Source organism: Vipera ursinii, assembly GCF_947247035.1.
Source record: "Vipera ursinii genome assembly, chromosome: 3".
Lineage (NCBI taxonomy): Eukaryota > Metazoa > Chordata > Lepidosauria > Squamata > Viperidae > Vipera > Vipera ursinii.
Window position 1 is genome coordinate 40077826 of NC_139516.1, and position 17442 is coordinate 40095267.

Below are 17442 nucleotides of genomic sequence, written 5' to 3' on the forward strand. Positions count from 1 at the left end.
AAGTCACTTGGAAACTAGCACACTATTCTGTAGCTACCTGGACAGAGGTGGCAATGGAGCCAAGTGTTCAATATTTTCCAGTACGCCACTGTATAAACTATAAAAGAACTATTCCATAAAATGTGGTCAACATCTAAACGTTGCCTTTTCTTTCAGTCCTAAGTTTTCAAATGTGAATGATAGATTATTCAGTTTCACACAAGTTCAGGAACACCACAAAAAACAACATTGTGCTAAGACTGCAAGATGATATACTGAAGCAACATTTATGACTGTCAAATGAGATAATGAACTATAGCTAAACTATTATCTATGCAGATAATAGATATGGTGAGCGTGCAATCCCAGTTATCATCTTACCTGCAGGTAGCTTGTCCTCAAAGCTTTCTGGAACAGATGGGGTTGGTACAGCTACCCCATGTGCTTCTTGAGCATGCTGAAAAGGAGTAAACATAAATGCCTCATTAGACAAATCTAATACACACGTGCACAAAAGCATACACATACACACACATACATGGACATAAACACACACACACAGATATATTATTTATTATTATTTATTCCACTTTTAAAATATTTTTCTAAATATGCTAAAATATTTTTCCTGCAATATTTACAAATTGCTTATGGTTTGTATCACTATTCAAGACCAAGACAAATACTATTTAAACTGTAGTGAGAGTGCAAAATCAGTTCATAAATCAATTCTTCTATATTGCTAACTCTCATTAGTGGAATCCACACAGTGCAATCTTTTAAACTTCCCCCAAGTTTTATAACTAAGGAGACTTTAGGATGCATCAACACACATAATTATTAAGTCACTCTAGAAAATGTAGAAATAATAGTTTTGCATTTCATCTTGATTTGGAATCCTCGAGGATAAAGTCTGCCTGATAATGCTGTATCTATAGCCCTTCAAATAAAAAATGTTAAGGATATTTATTCACCCATTCATTAATCAAATTATCACTCATCTCAGAAAGTGACACTGGATGATGTACAACAATGTTTTGGACAGAATCCAAAAAATTATGCAATTATTTTTATGGGTTCAAGAGACTCTAGACTAGTATTTCTCAAGTTACCATTCCCTAATGCTATATATTAAAAAGTTTTTGAAATCTGAGCATTGGCTTTCAAAAGCTGTGTGGACTGTGTCATTGACAGTCCTGGCTTTCAATGCAGTTATAAAACATTTTGCATAATAAGACAAGCACCACTGACAACATTTTGTTTATTGCAAAACTCAAAGCATCTTGCAGATAGTTGGGATTTAATTTCCCTCATCTTTTAAACCCAGCAAACTAAGTTTATAATTTTTATTTATTAATATCACAGCAATAATAATAAGCATCTGTCACGTAACACTCCAGACTTAACAATTGTTGATAAGAAAGACAAAATCTGGATAGAGAATGCAGTAATACCCGAAGAGACCAGAATCAAAGAGAAAGAACTGGAGAAAATCACAAACTATAAAGACCTGGAGACAGAAGTAGAATAACTCTGGGAAAAGAAAGAAAAGATAGTACTACTAATAACAGGCACCTTGTATGCAATCCCAAAATATGTAGAATACCATTTGAGCGCTATCTACATTAACAAAAAATACCACCAGTCAGTTGCAAAAGGCAGCTTTATTTGGAATGGCTTACATCCTGTGATAATACTTTTAACACCATTAAACAACCATCTTCCCATCCCGGGTCCTTGAGAAGGATTCCTAGGTGGATAAAAATGCCAAATCCAATCTAAACATTTGGCTGACTGTGCAACCAACTATAATAATAGCATATGCTGTTAAAACAAATGCATTAATAATAGTATGAAGAAAGATTGAAATGAGTTGAGGGTGTTTTGTTTGGATAAGAAACAACAAAGAGGAAATAGGCGAGCCAGACAGATTACAGAGATGATGGGCAAATTGGCTTAGGGCTGAATTACCATTTTAAAGGTTACTTCTAGTTTATAGTCAACATTAGCAGTGTGTTTATAATTCATCTTGGCACTCTAAGCCTGAGGATATAGATTCAGTGGTTATGAAAAGTTAGTTTGGGACCATTTTAGATACCCACCATTCCTGCTACATGTTTTAAACTTCAGCTAATATCAGTGACAGTTGAAATGTCTCTTAAAAGCTTAGAATGGTGAAACAGGCTTCTGCCACAATCTAGCCTCAGAGCAAAAGTTTATTTGTCCCTACCCAACTCGAAACTTACTCTTGAAATTATCCCACAAAATAGCAGTTAGTGCTTCTGTTGTTCTTTCAACATATGTTAATACATCTAAATTAAGATGAGTCAACCTTGTATTTCTTATGTCCCTAAGTAAACTCAGAGTTGCTTAGTACATTAAATTTCAGCTTCACCCAAATTCAACTGACCCATATCAAAGATCAACCCTCTCAGACTCTTACTGCATAAATAATTCCTCAATCCCCTCCTAACTATGAAGCAAAATGGCCCATAAGTTTTGGTAAATCCAAATGATCAACATGAGTATTCACCTAATATTTAGCAAACTTATACCAAATGGCAGCACCAATTGAACTTTGGTTGATTCCCCAAAGTTATGTTTGGTTGGGCATGATTAATACTAAAATAAAAGACCATAATTACGGTCCCAGATTTGTTTCAAAGTGTAAAAAATAAATAGAGGAGGCAGCTGTGAAACTCACTTCCATGTATTCAGCAGATGTTGTCTATTGTTATTCTCTGCTAGAACTGAAAATGTCTTCTTATAACTGTATGTAAACATAAGACTATAGCAAAGAAAAAGAAAAGAAATATAAAGAAGTAATGTCCCCCCTTTGTAGGCATAAGTATGGAAAGGCCTTTAATATGACAGACACGTTGTAAACTAACCACTATTAGAAGACTATGATGATGATGTTCATTTTTATCCTAACTTGTTAATGTATATAACTTAAGGCAGCAAACATTCTGAATATTCCTGCCTCCTATTTTCCTCACAATAATAATCTTCTGAGGCTGGGAGTGAAAGAGGACAACCTGGCCCAAAGTCACCCAGCCGTCTTTCATATCCAAGGAAGGCCTAGAATTCATGGTCTCCTGCTTCCTAGACCAGCATTCTAACTATTATTGTACAGTAATACTATTATACTACTAGACTAAATGGGATCTCTGCTAAATCGGTATCATTATCCTAGTGTTATTCTAGTACTAGATTCCTTAGTATTATAGATTCCTTCTTTCAGAGTGAAACAATATAATTCACTAGGAACCTTCAACTTTAACCATAGTTCATAGGGAAGCAATCTCCTGCTTTGTTCATATCTTGGCTTATGTTCTTTTGAAGTGATTTGGAAAATTGGTGAAGTGCATTGTACAACATTCTACTGTCAGCTACAGGTGTCGGAAAGGGACCAATAAGCCACAGATATGCTGAGACTGAAAGGGTTAACAATTGCTTTAAGGAGTAACTAGGAAATTAAACATCTTTTGGTGTTTTTTTTTTCTGTCTGATTATTTACCAGCTGTTCTGAATAGAAGGTTGGATAATGATTAAACAAAGCCTGGGCTTTCTAATGAGTATTTGCTATCTGAAGCAAAAGGCCAAAGTCTTTTGAATTTAGCAGAACATGAAAACTCTCAGATCAAAATGATAAAGGACAAATAAAGAGTTAAAAACTGGGGGGAGGGGTAAACCAATCAACTAATCACAGTAAACCAATAAAACATCCAGGGGAAGTTTGAAGAACCTTTTACAGTACTGTAGTTGTATTATTACCCCCCAAAAAATCCAGCTTTCTCAAAGTTCCATTGTATTGTTCTCAGTGTTTATTTGTGTTCATTTTGTTGTTTGTATTTTTTTAGGGGAGGTATGTACATTAAGGGGAGGACTAATGGCAAAAAGTTTAGGAATCTCTTCTGCTCTAGTCTATGTCAGAACTGAGTACAAAAAAAAGAGGCCTGAAGCCTGAAGCACAAAAACTTTGTGAATGCTCCAAAAGACTTGAATGGAGGCTTGAGAGATTCCAAAGGTTGTTACCAAATTATATTTTTTAATATGACACAAGTATTGGCCTTCAGTGGAGGGAGAGGCTGTCTAAACATTTAAGATGGTAACAGTCATGGTTGCTATTTTGATGTTTTTTCTACCTATTACCCTCAGGTATCCTGAGACAGCCATATTGCAGAGAGTTTAGAAGATGATCTTGACAGAGAGAGGGAAGATCTGCTACAAAGGCAATGATCAGATTAATGTGGCTTAAACCCACACAAAGAGACAAATTTATGAAAATATCTCAAATAGGCACTTTCTCCCATTTAACATGAACATAAAAGAGGGAGGAAGGTAAGCACATTTAGACTTGCAAGATTGCATTAATACAGCTACTATAATAAAAGTAGTGTTAGGCCTATATGGTGTCTATTCTGTGATATGGTCTACCTTGTAGGGCTGACACATCTTTCATTTTAATTAATTTGAAATGTAAAAGCAAACAAAATAAATCAATTCTAATTTTAGTTCCAGCTTCAAACACTATTTTTGCTAAACATGGTCCCAAGCAGCTTGCTTAAAAGCATTTGGCCCAGATGAAATTTCATCTCTCTGTATAAATGAGTTAAGCAAAGCTTTGTGACCCCCAACCAGTGGTGGGATTCAGCCAGTTCACACCAGTTCATCAGAACCAGTAGCTAATTTTTTGTTGCCCAGGCCCAGAATGGACTTCTGGAAGCGGCATCCACACACCAAACCGGTTGTTCACATATTTGAATCTCACCACTGCCCCCAACTCTTTATAGCTAGTTGTGTGCTGGTAAATCTTTAAGAAATGCCTATTTCAAAAAAAAGAAAAAAAAACACCACCCAACATTTATTGATAATGCTGGCTCCATTGCCAGCACTGTGCCATTTAGCCACTGAACAGCTTTTCACACATTTTCAGAAACTTTAATAATCAGCTCTTGTGAGTCAGTGGGAGCTAGCTCTAGCTTTTAACTGCTTCTAATCTATATAGAATTGCTCAACATTTTATCCACTGAAGGACTTTGAGGATTAGTTTAAAAAGCTGGATAATAATCTGCCATCCAGATGCAGCCTTGGAAAACAACAAACCCATATCCTCTTGTCCCTCAATCTTTTCTATTGTGCTAATTGTACTTGGCAAGTTCAGCCCCACTTTTTTGCAAATTGTATTTTGTCTTTGACAGATAGTTATGTTCCTATTTTCAGCACAAATGTGATGCAACTATTACATAGTCATTTGAGTGAAATATGTATGTTAAAGGCTAAGCTTTACTCTAAAACTTTACCATTTTTCTGTGCAAAAAATGTTAAGACCTAAGATGGACTCTACTTCATAAATACCTGAGCCATAGTACGTAAATTTGTTACATCTGCTTATCCCCAAAGAGCTTTTATTACAAAGGAAGTCATTTTCTAAGTACAGTTCATTTCTGGCCTGACAAGAAAATAAACAAAAATATCATGCTTGGATTAAGGTGGAAATTTTCTTACATAATTATATGATTCCCAGTACTCCAAACCATTAATTGTACACTGCCCAGAGTTACTTTGTAAGTGAAATGGGTGGTCTCTAAATTTGATAAATAAATATATAAAGTAATGGGGAAACAATTATATATCGCAAGTTTGCTAAAAATAATGCTTGCATATGTGTCTAAAATGCCCTGCTATGAAATTCTGCTATGAAATTCCAAATGTACAAATCTTCAGACATTCCATAATTTAGGATATTTAAATTTCTCCAATTAACTGCCTGAGGGTCAAGTCTGTATTTCAAGATTTAGAACAGTTTGCAGAAATAGTTAATTAGCTTGTAATACTGCAAATTGTGCCATATTCTTCTTTTAATGTTTGAATAGGGTGCCTTTCTACATGGTGGAATTCAAAACACCATATGCTGAGATGCCATCTGTTCCCTGCTTAGAGTTGCAGGGAACAGGAGCAACAGGAGCAATTTCAGCAAAATCTGCGACTTTTTTTGACCCTCAAAATAGAATTGATCTGGACTGCAACCTTCCTCTGTCATGGTCCTAAAATTTGATGCAATTTTTATGTGACACCTGAGGAATTTCAGATCTGTTTTTTTTAAAGTAAAACAGGGTAGGACATGTAGGTAGATAATGGCTTCTGGAATTCTTTCAAACTAGCTGTAGCCTTGCAAGGTGTCTGTGTTGTTGGGGGGGTTTTTTGTGGGGGGAGAAGTAATTCAGTAATATTGTATGCTTGGGGGGAAGTGTTTGTGCTCTTCGCCCCCAGGGCTTAACCAATGTGTTTGTGTGTGTGTGTGTGTGTGTGTGTGTGTGTGTGTGAGAGAGAGAGAGAGAGAGAGAGAGAGAGAGAGAGAGATGCATATATATTATCTCTGTTTGTATATTCTGTTTTTCCCTTGTGATGTATCTCAGTTTATATATATGTGTTTGATATCAATGAAGAAATTTATACAGAAAAATGGGTTGATATTTCAATAACACAACTATCTGAAATATACGTCAAAATCAGTCATGAAGCTCTTACAGGAAGGAAATATTTTGGAATGGCCCGCATGCCCCCCAGATTTGAACTTTATTGAAAATCTATGAGGGGATGGATCTTGAAAAATGCAATCCTAATTTCTGCATCTGCCATATTCACTATCTTCTTAATTTTGAATCTGTAAACAGCTATAACTAAGTATAATATGCATTAAAATCTTAAAACAGGGGTGTCAAACTCAATTTCATTGAGGGCCGCATCACCATTGCGGTTGCACTCAGGGGGCCGGGTGGGTATGGCCTGGGTGGGTGTGGCCTAGTGGGTGGGCATGGCTAGAGTACGTATGGCCTACTGGGTGGGCGTGGCCAGCCCTACATCGTTCGCATCAAGGGTGCCTATGGGGGCCTGGGTACAAGTGGCACAGATCTGGGGGGTCTCTGGCAGAAGGAGGTTCTCTGGGCCAGGGCCAAGGCAGTGGGGGTCGTTCCCTCACTGTTTCCAGGATGGCTTCGCGGGCCGCATGAAACCACTTCGTGGGCCGGATCTGGCCCCCGGGCCTTGTGTTTGACATGTCTGTCTTAAAACATGTATTGTGTTAATACAGTATCATGTAGACATTATATTAGCTTCTATTCATTTAGAGATTCATTGAAACATATACATTTACCAGAGGTATTTAAATCTTTGCTTACAATTTGATGTGTGTGTGTGTGTGTGTGTGTCTGTGTCGTCTATCTGTGTGTGTGTGTGTGTGTGAGAAAGAGAAACAGAGACAGTGTCTTTGGAGTGGCTATATGTGTTAATATTTTGAATATGTGTGGGTCTAATAAAGATGGGTTCATATGTGCTGTCTCTATCTCTACATAATACCGTACGTTTGCACAAAATGGTCTCCATATGGTCCTTTTTGGGTCATAGGTCAAAGAAACATATTGTTTAATTCTAAAAGTGTTAGAAGCTGCTGCCCAATTGCCTCTCCCAGAGGGTGATTTAGGGGGAAAAAATTCTCTACCTCTGCCTTGATTTCATCCTAGTTTGGAACTGTATCTTTCTTTAGCTGGCTTCTCCTGCTACATTAGATTTCATTCTTTTTTGTTCTATCATTCTACTGATGATAAAAGATGGGCAGGCAGGCAGACAGAACATAATTTATTTCCAACATTCTGTCAGGTTGTAAAGAATAAAAAAGGTCAGGAAAACCAGTATTTCAGGTTTGTGGAATCTAAACCAGCCATTTGAATTTATCAGTCATTTTTTTCAGTCAGATTTTCATTATGCTAGTGCTGGAGATTGGATTTGTGTCCCTGATAACATAAGACATTCATCACTGCATTTGATGAGGCTCTGAAAGGATATGAGAGAGAGGGCCTTTTCTGCTGAGCTCCAAGATCATGGTTTCATCCTGTCTATCCTAAAGGAGATCCCTCTGGCTCCATTGATGTTCATGGAATAATTGATAGTTATAAAATTTGATTTGTACTAATGGGTTTTGAAGCTGTCATTTTAGCTGCTAGATTGTTAACTGGGGATGTTATAATAGCACAAGTTGGAAAAAGTTCATTATATCAATAGTACATTTTTTTCATAATTGCTTTGAACTTTTCTCTTTTTTAAAAGGAAAAAAAGGAAGTAAAATACTTCTTTTCTGGTATAACACAAAACCATGTCTTTAAACCAGGTTTTAATAAATTGTAATGGTCTGATTCACACATAAGGCTAAACCCTAATAAGTGCTTCAAAAACAAATTTAAAATAGGCTTCCTAGTTTCTAAACTGTGAGCCAGAAAGGCAGATACCAAGTTTGGCCCAGGATAGGGCCAAGCAGCTTCGTTCTTATAGAATATTTTCGTACAATAAAATGAATGGGCTTCTGTCCAATGTTGTGTACACAGTTCCTGTGCAATTTCAAATATTGACTCATTTCTACATTCAAGGTGGATGATAAAACCTTCATTCCTTTCTGGGGTAGAACTGTGCAGAGGTTAAGGCCTGCATAAGGAAAAGTCTCAAGGTCAGCCATTTCTAAGAATGCATGTGCTGAGACTCACGTACTTCATAGTTTAAACTCATTTATTAAATTTACTTATTATTTAAAAACTTACCTATGTATTTTGTAAGAATGCATGACATGAAGCCATACTGACCTCTTCTCTTTGGATTTTGTTTTGTTTTGGGTTTTTTTCACAGGGGGGAGGGAGCAGGTTCTGATTAATTTTTGTGTGTGTGGGGGGGGGGGAGAAAAGTGCATTGTACAGGATGCAGGGAATGTCAAGTCTTTACTTACCAGCTTTTTTCCCCTTTCCTGATCATATAATTGTTCTTAGTGTACTCCTAATGAAAAAGTAATTGCCCATGCAAGCCCAAAGGAAATAGATGAAGCATGTCTTAGATTAATCCTTGGGGATTTTTGTTTTAAACACACACATATGCACACAGAGAAAGAGATACATACAGTACACGGAGATACACACACACACACACACACACACACACACAATACACATATACTATTTTTTTAAATTACAAAGCAATTGTTGGAGATATGTCAGCCTATTTACTTACTTGGAGATATGTCAGTCTGAAAATCTAAGTCTGAATATGGTCATGTGTATGTATGCAGTTATATGCATATGATTTATATATATGTAGTCACTGATGCTTTCTGGGGGTTTAAAAACTGCCATAATTTGAAAGTGAATTGCCCCAGAATTTATTTATTTATTAGACTTTTATCCCAGCCTTATTTTTTTGGACACCTCAACATAGCAGACATAGCTAATGCTCCTGCCTCGTATTTCCTCACATCAACAATGTTGTGAGGTAGATTGGTCTGAGAGAAAATGACTGGGCCAAAGTCCTTCAGCCAGCTTTCATACTTAAGGGGAGATTAGATCTCAGTCTCCTGGTTTCCTGCTACTTTTTAAATAGAAAATGGAAAACAAATGTGAAAGCCTTAGCACATGTAAACATGCCAAGTAAGCCCAGAAATTACAGCTCTACCCAATGTAACTTCTTTTCTCTGTGATGATGTCACATTGGGTAGAGCTGTGATTTTTGGGTTTTCTTACCAAAGAACATTTCAAAGGCATCTCCTATCTGCTGAGAGATACTAACTTCCCTTGGAATCAGATAATTCCTTGTTTCAGTGAGCCTTTCATAGTTTCCTTTGCAGTTTCTTTTCTTAGTTAAGTGATATATATCTTGCCATAAAATTGAAAATATACAAAAAACATCTGGTTGGGGAATTCTGGGAGTTGAAGTCCATGTGTCTTGAAGCTGCCAAGATAGAGAAACACTGCTCTAGAGAAAAGAATTGGGAGCACATAAACATATTTTGGGAAGAGACGTTACAAATGGAGCCACAATGGAGAAAACTTTCCTCCTTTGTACATATCCTTAATACTAGAGATGAGGCACAAGGAATAAAGCCCAGGAAAAGGAGTTCAAACCTTCAATTTTTTATGGGAAATGCCAATACTATTCAGAGTTTTAAAAGATAAGTTGTAATTCTGAAGTATGGCTAGAAAAGAATTGGCAGCTGGTGCAGGTTTATTTTTTTAAAATAGTTTAACATTGTTCCTGTTATATATTATTATTATTGTTGTTGTTGTTGTTATTGTTATTATTATTATTATTTAGTAGTAGTAGTAGTAATAGTAGAGTTGGAAGGTTCCATGAGTTCTAAATAAAATCTTGCAGCAGACTTCAAAGAATATCCCATGATATTGACACTGAATTAGTATAACCTACAGTATATGTAAAGAAGAACTAAATACTGACAAGGGAAAATAACTAATTTGTTGCTGACTCATTCAAACCTGTATTTTTTTAAATGCCCATTGACCAATAATAAAGGTAAAGGCAAACTAATGGCCAGTCAGACCTCTTTAAAATAAGAGGGTAATATCAAATATATCCACACCTCAGTCTAGAAAGCTGCTTGTCTGCTATGAATATTACATACAAAGCCAATGCATGAGGAAAAAGATACAGATATTTTCATATTTGCTAAGCAACATCAAAAAGAAAACACTATGCTTCCTTTTGTAGAATTACATGAACTGAGAGATAAACATATAGTGAAGTGCCATTTTTTAAAAAATTTAAAATAACCAAATACTTTTGAGTAGAAGAAAGGAATGCAAAATTATTTATTATGAGCCATTTCCTCTTCAGAATGCTGCTCCTAGTTGTATTTATTGCAAGACACCAAGTCAGGAAGAATTTGGTGTGTGTGTGTGTGTGTGTGTGTGTGTGTGCATAAAACAGTCAAGATGGTTGTAGTGACCCTATAACTGAAAGATTGCAACACACAAAAAGTTGGCAGGACTTTGATCATTGATTCACAGCTACTATTTTGACTTTTTTGATTCACTCTACACATATCCATGGATATTTCTGAAGCATGTGCACATTTTCAAAGGGAAAAGCAATTCTCTGGGGGAAAAAATGTAGTTAAAAAAAAGGAAACAGATTTTTTTTTCTGCCATTCCTGTCCCTCAAAGAGAAGGTCCTCCAAATTTTCCAAATGCTCTTTCTTTGTTAGAAACATTTGATTGTAAGTTTCACCGTGTGAGGGTCACAGAGGTTGGAGTAGAAAAGAATAAACACCAGGATTCACAGGCAACAAGTAAGGCAGGCAAATGTGTCCTGTCTTATTTAATGCCTAATATTGTCCAGTAAATATGTGGGAAGATAGGGAAAAAGGTATGTGACTGAGGCTAAAGTTCAGAGCCTATCAAAATCTGAGAGTAGGCAAATTCAGGAGATTATTGGTGTCAAAATTACAGCAAGGTGTCAGTTCCTAGTAACCATATAAATAAATATTCTACAGGAGGATTTGTCCCCAATATGGTCCTTCAGGTCTTTCAGTGGTTCTTCCTTTGTTACTCTAATTGAGTCCATCCACTTTGCTGTTGGTTATTATATTCTTTTTTCCTTCCACCTTTCCAGCATTATGGAATTCTCCAGAGAGCTAAGTCTCTGAAGTATGATAATTGGAGCCTGGTCATTTGTGCCTGGGCCAGTGGAGACTATAATGTCACATAAATATTGTAACTTCATCATACAAATGCGAATTTTGTAATTTGCTTCAGTTACATAAATTGCATCTTTTATACAGATATCTCTCATTCCCTTATAGTGCCCCTACCCTCAAGGTTAATGAATATCAGTCACTCTCAATCTGTGTACCTATATTTTGCGAATCAGGCCATCATGCTAAGCCATAACATAATTTATTTGTTTGGACACAGTATGTTATGTGAACATTGCAAAATTTACATGCTGCTCTGGACTTAGGGCTAGGCACAAAAGTACAGTCTGTCTATGAAAGTCAGAAAAAGACTGAAACCTGCAATTAAGTGTTTTCTCTGCTGGCATAAAATGATTTTGTCACGTAATTCATTGTCCATATTGCTGATTCCTCTCTTCCTGATCAACAACAGTCATCTCATTTTCTCTCATAATAACCGACAAAGCCCAACAGATTTATAGTGTTTGAGGCTTCTCTTGGATGATGAATAAAGAGGAAAACATTGCTTTAGGTAAAGGATGACTCAAGTCTATAATTGACAAGGAATGCAAAAAGGCAATATCGTGCAGTCATAGTAGAAAAACTGATATTATGTACGAACAGGGAATGATTGGGGATTAAATCATTTATTTACATGAACCATGTCATTTCCTTTAAATTAATGTGTTGTTGTTGTTAGTTGTGAAGTCATGTCCGACCCATCGCAACCCCGTGGACAATGTTTTTCCAGGCCTTCCTGTCCTCTACCATCTTCTGGAGTCCATTTAAGCTCATGCCTACTGCTTCGGTGACTCCATCCAGCCAACTCATTCTCTGTCATCCCGTTCTTCTATTGCCCTAAATCTTTCCCAGCATTAGGCACTTCTCCAGAGAGTCCTTCCTTCTCAATAGGTGGCCAAAGTATTTGAGTTTCAGCTACAGGATCTGGCCTTCTAAAGAGCAGTCAGAGTTGATCTCGTCTAGGACCGACCGGTTTGAATACCTTGCAGTCCAAGGGACTTGCAGGAGTCTTCTCCAGCACCATAGTTCAAATGCCTTAACTTAATGTACAACTTACTAAATTTCTATCAATACCTTACATGAGATTTTCTTTCTAGTTAGCCTGATTTCTAGAATACAGATATTCTGATATTTACATCTGTCAGCAATGATGTTAATGTACATGTCTCTAATCCTTCAGCTGGCAATAAAGTATGGTTGCAGACTTTGCCACTAGCTTCAATTCTGAGTCCTATTTTGCTTCAGTAATGAGGCTAGGGAGGGTTGTGGTCTTTAGAATTTTAAGTTGGGAAAAGTTAAAGAAAGCAGTTGGTGGTTTTCCACCAAATCTTGACCAGCCACTGGGGGTAGGGGGGAAACATCCTCCAATCATTTTCTTTGACATGGATTGTACATGGATAGGAGGTGAGCTTTGACAGGTGTTTAGACTTGTTAAGGCTTGCTCTGGTTTTACATAAGTGTTTTTGTACAGGTGTGGAATTGATACTCTGGCTCCTTTTGTACAAGGATCAAGCTGTTTTGGAATAGCACTAAATCTTTCTCCAAAAGGATAACCCCAAGCTTGATGGGGAGAGAGGTGGCAGTTATGAGAGCAAGTGGGAGAGAGAGATATATTGAGAGAGAGAGAGAGAGAGAGAGAGAGATATTGAGAGAGAGAGATATTGAGAGAGAGAGAGAGAGAGAGAGAGAGAGAGAGAGAGAGAGATTGAGAGAGAGAGAAAGAAAGATTGAGAGAGAGAGATTGAGAGAGAGGGGGGGAGGGGGAGAGGGAGAAGGAGAGGGGGAGAGAGAGAGAGAGAGAGAGAGAGATTGAGAGAGAGAGAGAGAGAGAGAGAGAAAGAAAGATTGAGAGAGAGAGATTGAGAGGGGGGGAGGGGGAGAGGGAGAAGGAGAGGGAGAGAGAGAGAGAGAGAGAGAGAGAGAGAGAGAGAGAGAGAGAGAGAGAGAGAGAGAGAGAGATATTACTAGAATGGTTGTCCAGAGTCATTTGTCTGATGGCTGCAATGGGAACCATGAAATGAAGCAGGTATCCCAACAGTGCTAGTCAGCTGCTTCTCAAGCTGGCTCACAGGTGCTGGCTGCAGGGAGGAAACTCTTTCATCATCAGATTGCCATGCCATCAGATGTCCAATGACAGAAGAAATCAGTTCCCCTTCTCTCCTCCTTCCCATCCCAGTTCTCTTCCCACCTTACCATGCTACTACCATCTGTAAGAATACTAGGAGGAGAGAGGAGGGATACCTTTTGGGTCCAGAAAAAAAGGACCAGACCCTCCTGCTGCTACAACCAAAATGGTCCTGCAAAAAACTGCCCAGGGAATGGAGGGCAGCATGCATACAGTACATTCAACAGCCTAAAACAGCCAATGAAAGCTAGGCAAATCTGAGTCACTGACTGTATTACTGACTGTATTACATCACTGTATTACATCGGTGAAGGGACCAAAGGATCAACCTCCATAATGTGCGGGAAAATCAAATAAACCAACCATGAAAGAAAACTGTCCAGCCTTTCTTTAAAATCTACAACCTTCATAGGTAGATTTTTCTGCTATTGCAAATTTCCTAGTAAGCTTTTCCTTATATTTAAATGAAATCTAGATGGTTACAGTTTATAGTTATTATAACAGGTATTATTTCTGACATTATTTTATATGGCCATTGAAAGCACCTCTTGATCATTTCCACTGTAGTTTCTCTTTATGGCTCTGAACATAGCTTTCTTGTCTTTCTTCAGTCTTTTTTGTCTCCATAATGAACATCCCAAGCTCCTTTAGCCAATCCTCCAAGTTCACTCATACTATCAGACTTATATCAGGAAACGAAGAACACTATCTTAACATCCAAAGTACTGTGATGAACATAAGCCGCCTCCATGGTTAGTATGGAGTGAAATGATGATAACCCCATAAAGTTATATCCTTTAAGAATGGTTAGTGAGGCATCTTTGTGACAAGGTTAACAAGATGTGAGTATCAGTTATATAGCTCTGTCACAAAATAAAAGTCAGCTGTGCCAGTCTGGTTTGAAAAGGAATATCTGACTGTAAAATCTCTATTTTTTTATTTTTTTTTACTCTGTACATTCACCCTTAACATTCACGATATCAGAACATCTCTGCTTCATCTCTGCTTGTTTCCAAATTTAAATGTATTGGTCCAAGTTGTTCAAACGCTTATTTATCTAATAGTAATGGTTTTCTAGCAAAACTAAATACACTGAAGACAATACAACTCAAAATCACTTGATTATCTTCCTAAAATTGTTATAAAGAAGAGACGGGGAAAAAGTGAAACATTTTATTATAGGTTTCTGTGTTTGTGTATATTAATAAATAGAATGGGAGGGGAGAGGTTAAAAGCACAGATCCTCACTTCTGCGCTGTAAAGAAATATGCTCCCTAAACCTTATTTTAGTGAATATAAATGTTTTCTTCTATAACTGGATGAAGCTGTTCTAAATATATTTGAAAACTCTTCTATCATTCCTAACCATATTTTCCTACTTTTTGTTTTTTCTTGCCACAATTTTCATCATTTATCTGCTTCATTTTGAAAACTAGATTATCAAGTGGTGATCTACTGCATCTAATAATAATCCCTTTAACATTCCTATGGACCATATGTTCTGCAATAATTTTCACTGTGTTTGCAGAAAGGATGCCAGTCCAGTCACGCAAGATGATAGCTATAATAACTGATGCTCAAAATAGTTCTTCAGACATTCCTATTTGAAAAATCTTGTTGCAATTCAATGAGTTGCAACATCTACTCAAGCCATGCACAACAATCTTTCTAATACTTTAAGGACAAGCCAAGTGAGACTTTAATTGCATGAATACAGTGAATAAGCATGAAACTGCAATATTACTACCCTGAGCAGAAGTGGGCTGGAGATAGTTAACATTTGTGTCCCTTTTAGTCTTGATGAAAAGTGTCTCTCATACTGTTACAAAAAGAAAGAACTTCCCAACTCTCCTTAATGATACACCTGGTCTGGTTCTAAATCAATGTATTTCCATGCTGTATGCAAAATATATTTCCATGTCAGGTTGTGATTTTCAGCATGTAAACATCTGTTTGATATATGAAAGCTTTGGAATTTTCTCACTTTCCCCTTCTCCTCCAACCCACCTCCCCATCTTATTTTCAAAGCAGCTACATTAAGCTGAAATCTTTAAACTGAAATGAATTGATGGATACCATCTAACAGTATGTAATGTGTAGCAAATACTCACTAGAGGCAAGAAAGTGAGCAGAGGGCGGACTCTTGGGCGTGGTTTAAGTGTGGCTGTTCCAGAATCTGTCACTGACCCAAAGCGATTACCGCCATAAAAAATGCCATCCACTTCACCTAAAACAAAACAAAGGAGATAATAGATAAGCAAAGGAATGAAGAGCAAATGTTGTTTTTGAGATGAGCTGTAAACTTCATAAATTATTCCAGCCTGTATTTTTTCATTTAGCAGACCAACCCTACCACCTAAATAGTTTGTAGTAATATTTCTCCATGAGATATATCAGATTCATTTGACAGAGGGCATTAACTAATGGGAATTAAAAACAGAAGCAGATAAAAGGTCACCATGCTTTCACAAACACTTAGGAGCCACTTCAAATTACTTTATGCATAGAATCTAAAAATCATTAGAATCATTTAAAGATGCAACCTAAACTTGCCATTAAATGCAACCTCAACATGTATTTGGAAGCTTCTCCATGATTAGATCAATATGATGCAAGTTGAGCTAGCAAATATGTAAATCCTTTCACTCTCAGCCTTGCATCCTTGCAACCATTGTAAAACCTGTGTGGGAATTAAAAGCTGAGTCTATTAACTAAGAGCTCAACTCCTGATCCAAAGAAAAGACTGTAAAGACTTCCTATTAGGCCTCTGGTGTGGAACTATTTCCATTAGCAAAAGCACCTTATTGCCATGTATCTGGTCACCATAAACCAACCTTTGTTCTGCAGCAGTCACAACTGATTTTACAGTTCCTGCCGGCTTCCTCGTTGATTTCAGGATCACAAAGCCCATAGGAAGTTGCACATCCAAGGCCACCAGGCAGGTAGGGAAGGAAGCAAAGGGGTGCATGAGTAGCCAGTGTAGCACAAGTGCAGAGGAACTAGGAGATAGTTCACTAGTGGGATAAACTTACTCAAGCAGTTTGCGACCTTACCTGCCAGACTCCTCATTGATGTTCACCTTGTGAGCTTCCCATAAGCAAAGACTTTGCTATCAGGAAGCTGTCAGGGAACATTGGAAATGAAGATCACATGACTGTGGCTGACCAAGGCAGTGTGGCAGCAGAACTGAAGCAACAGTAGCATAGCAGTGCTGAAGAGGCTACAACTTTTCCAATTTTCATTCCCATGGGTATCATAAATTCAAGATTTCAGACATATCATAAATTAGCTCATTGGTTTAAAAATTGTTGTCCTTTGAGGCACCATTTTGCCCAGTACAAATATGAGAGTTTTAGTAGTATATGCATATTCTAATGGACACCCACTCTTGGAAATATTATTCACAACAGCACAATTTTTACATTTGCTTATGAACAGTTTCTGTAACATCTACATGTTGTACTTCTGACTTATTCTGATATTCAGCCCTTGCTTAAAAATTAAGCCATATTATTTACAAACTAATCCTTGTGAGAGAAAATAAAATCAAAGTTGATTACTTCCTTATAAGCACCAATAAAATTTGTGAGTCAATAGATACGCAAATCAATATATCCCTATCAAAATAACACACCCTTATATATGATTCTACCTAGCTGGCTTGCCAAGAATGTGGGCATTTGTAATTACATCCCATTCTGAAGTATCAGACACTGCATTGCAGTTTGAAAGTATCTCATGTTTCTGAAAAATCATGGTAGCCCTGTTAGTCTATGAGAAAAAAGTCCAAGTGTTGCTGGGTGATATTTTT

General features: G+C 37.2%; 1 protein-coding gene across 1 annotated transcript in view; it reads right to left on the reverse strand.

The window, feature by feature from the left end:
* Positions 1 to 17442, reverse strand: part of LOC310637994 (uncharacterized protein C6orf132) — a 39054-nt gene that overhangs the window by 8646 nt on the left and 12966 nt on the right. Inside the window, exons 2-3 of the mRNA XM_083358651.1 lie at positions 15743 to 15858; positions 361 to 436 (exon numbers count right to left, since the gene is read on the reverse strand). Coding sequence (XP_083214777.1) covers positions 361 to 436; positions 15743 to 15858 — 192 coding nt within the window. The remainder of the gene's footprint in view (positions 1 to 360; positions 437 to 15742; positions 15859 to 17442) is intronic.